General features: G+C 45.3%; 1 protein-coding gene across 1 annotated transcript; it reads right to left on the reverse strand.

Annotated features, from left to right (window-relative positions):
* Positions 1–6: 6 nt before the first annotated feature.
* Positions 7–1,067, reverse strand: LOC135803180 (transcription factor Clamp-like; the record flags this gene model as incomplete). Its single annotated transcript, XM_065316771.1, has 2 exons — positions 7–359; positions 429–1,067. Coding segments are annotated over 2 exons (975 nt in total), but the record flags the coding sequence as incomplete, so codon positions are not given.
* Between the last annotated feature and the right edge of the window lie 6 nt (positions 1,068–1,073).

The raw sequence follows: 1,073 nt of genomic DNA on the forward strand, positions 1-1,073 counted from the left end.
AAGAAAAATAATAATAGATTAACTTAAGACAGTTGCGCCTGCAGCTCGGAAATCTCAGTCATATCAGGCGCTTCGTACTTGGGCTCGACCACCATCACCTCACTGTTGGTATTATCCTGATCCTCAGTGGACGCCGGTGCTTCCGCCACACTCTGCGTATCCTGCGTCGTGTTCGTCACACTTGTAACACCCGCAGTCGCATTGGTCACATTATTAGCCGTCGGTGCATTGGTATTAGACGTCGCAGGTTTCGTCCGGCCGTATTTTTCATGAATATTACGATGGCGCTTCAGTGCGAATCTATCAGAGAAACCCACGCTGCAGATGTCACATTTAAAAGGTTTCTCACCGCTGTGGACCTAAAAATACACATAAAATTTATTAAATTACAATGAAAACATTATATGTAATAATATAATAAAACTTACCTTCGCGTGATTTTTAAGATGCGTCGCTTGATTGAAGCAACTTCCACAAATATCACACCGATAGGGTTTCTCTCCAGTATGAATCCGGCGATGGTTCCATAGCGTCGAATGCCGCGCGAAGCTTTTATCGCATACTTCACACACGTACGGCCGTTCCCCGGAGTGTATCCGCTCGTGATTCTTCAAATGCGGCGACTGTGAGAACTGCATACCGCACACATTACACCTGTATGGCTTCTCACCAGTGTGGATCCGTGAATGATTCTTCAAATACGCCGCCTTCGCGAATGCCAATCCACAGATATTACATTTGAAATTTTTCTCGCCTGAATGTAATCGTTTGTGGCTCCACAGCGAAGAATACCGGCTAAAACTACCATTGCAGATGTTGCAATGGAAAGGTTTCTCAACATTACTCTGTTGATTCTTCGACCCGCCAATGAAAATAATCCCCGAACCATTACACTTGGTGCATTTGGTTACAGAGGCAACACCGCGACGCTTCACAGGATGATGGTTCTTCACGCCGATTGGTATCGTATTCTGTGTACCAATACCAACATTACTCGCTGTTTGTGTTTGCGTCGCTGTAGTCTCTTCGAATTTCACAGTTGCATCCGCCGGTGCAGAAGCAACAACGAAAAT

Source organism: Atheta coriaria, unplaced genomic scaffold (assembly GCF_025399875.1).
Source record: "Atheta coriaria isolate IRGN ID8LTWV9N9 unplaced genomic scaffold, Caltech_Dcor_3.1 scaffold6035_size1073, whole genome shotgun sequence".
Lineage (NCBI taxonomy): Eukaryota > Metazoa > Arthropoda > Insecta > Coleoptera > Staphylinidae > Dalotia > Dalotia coriaria.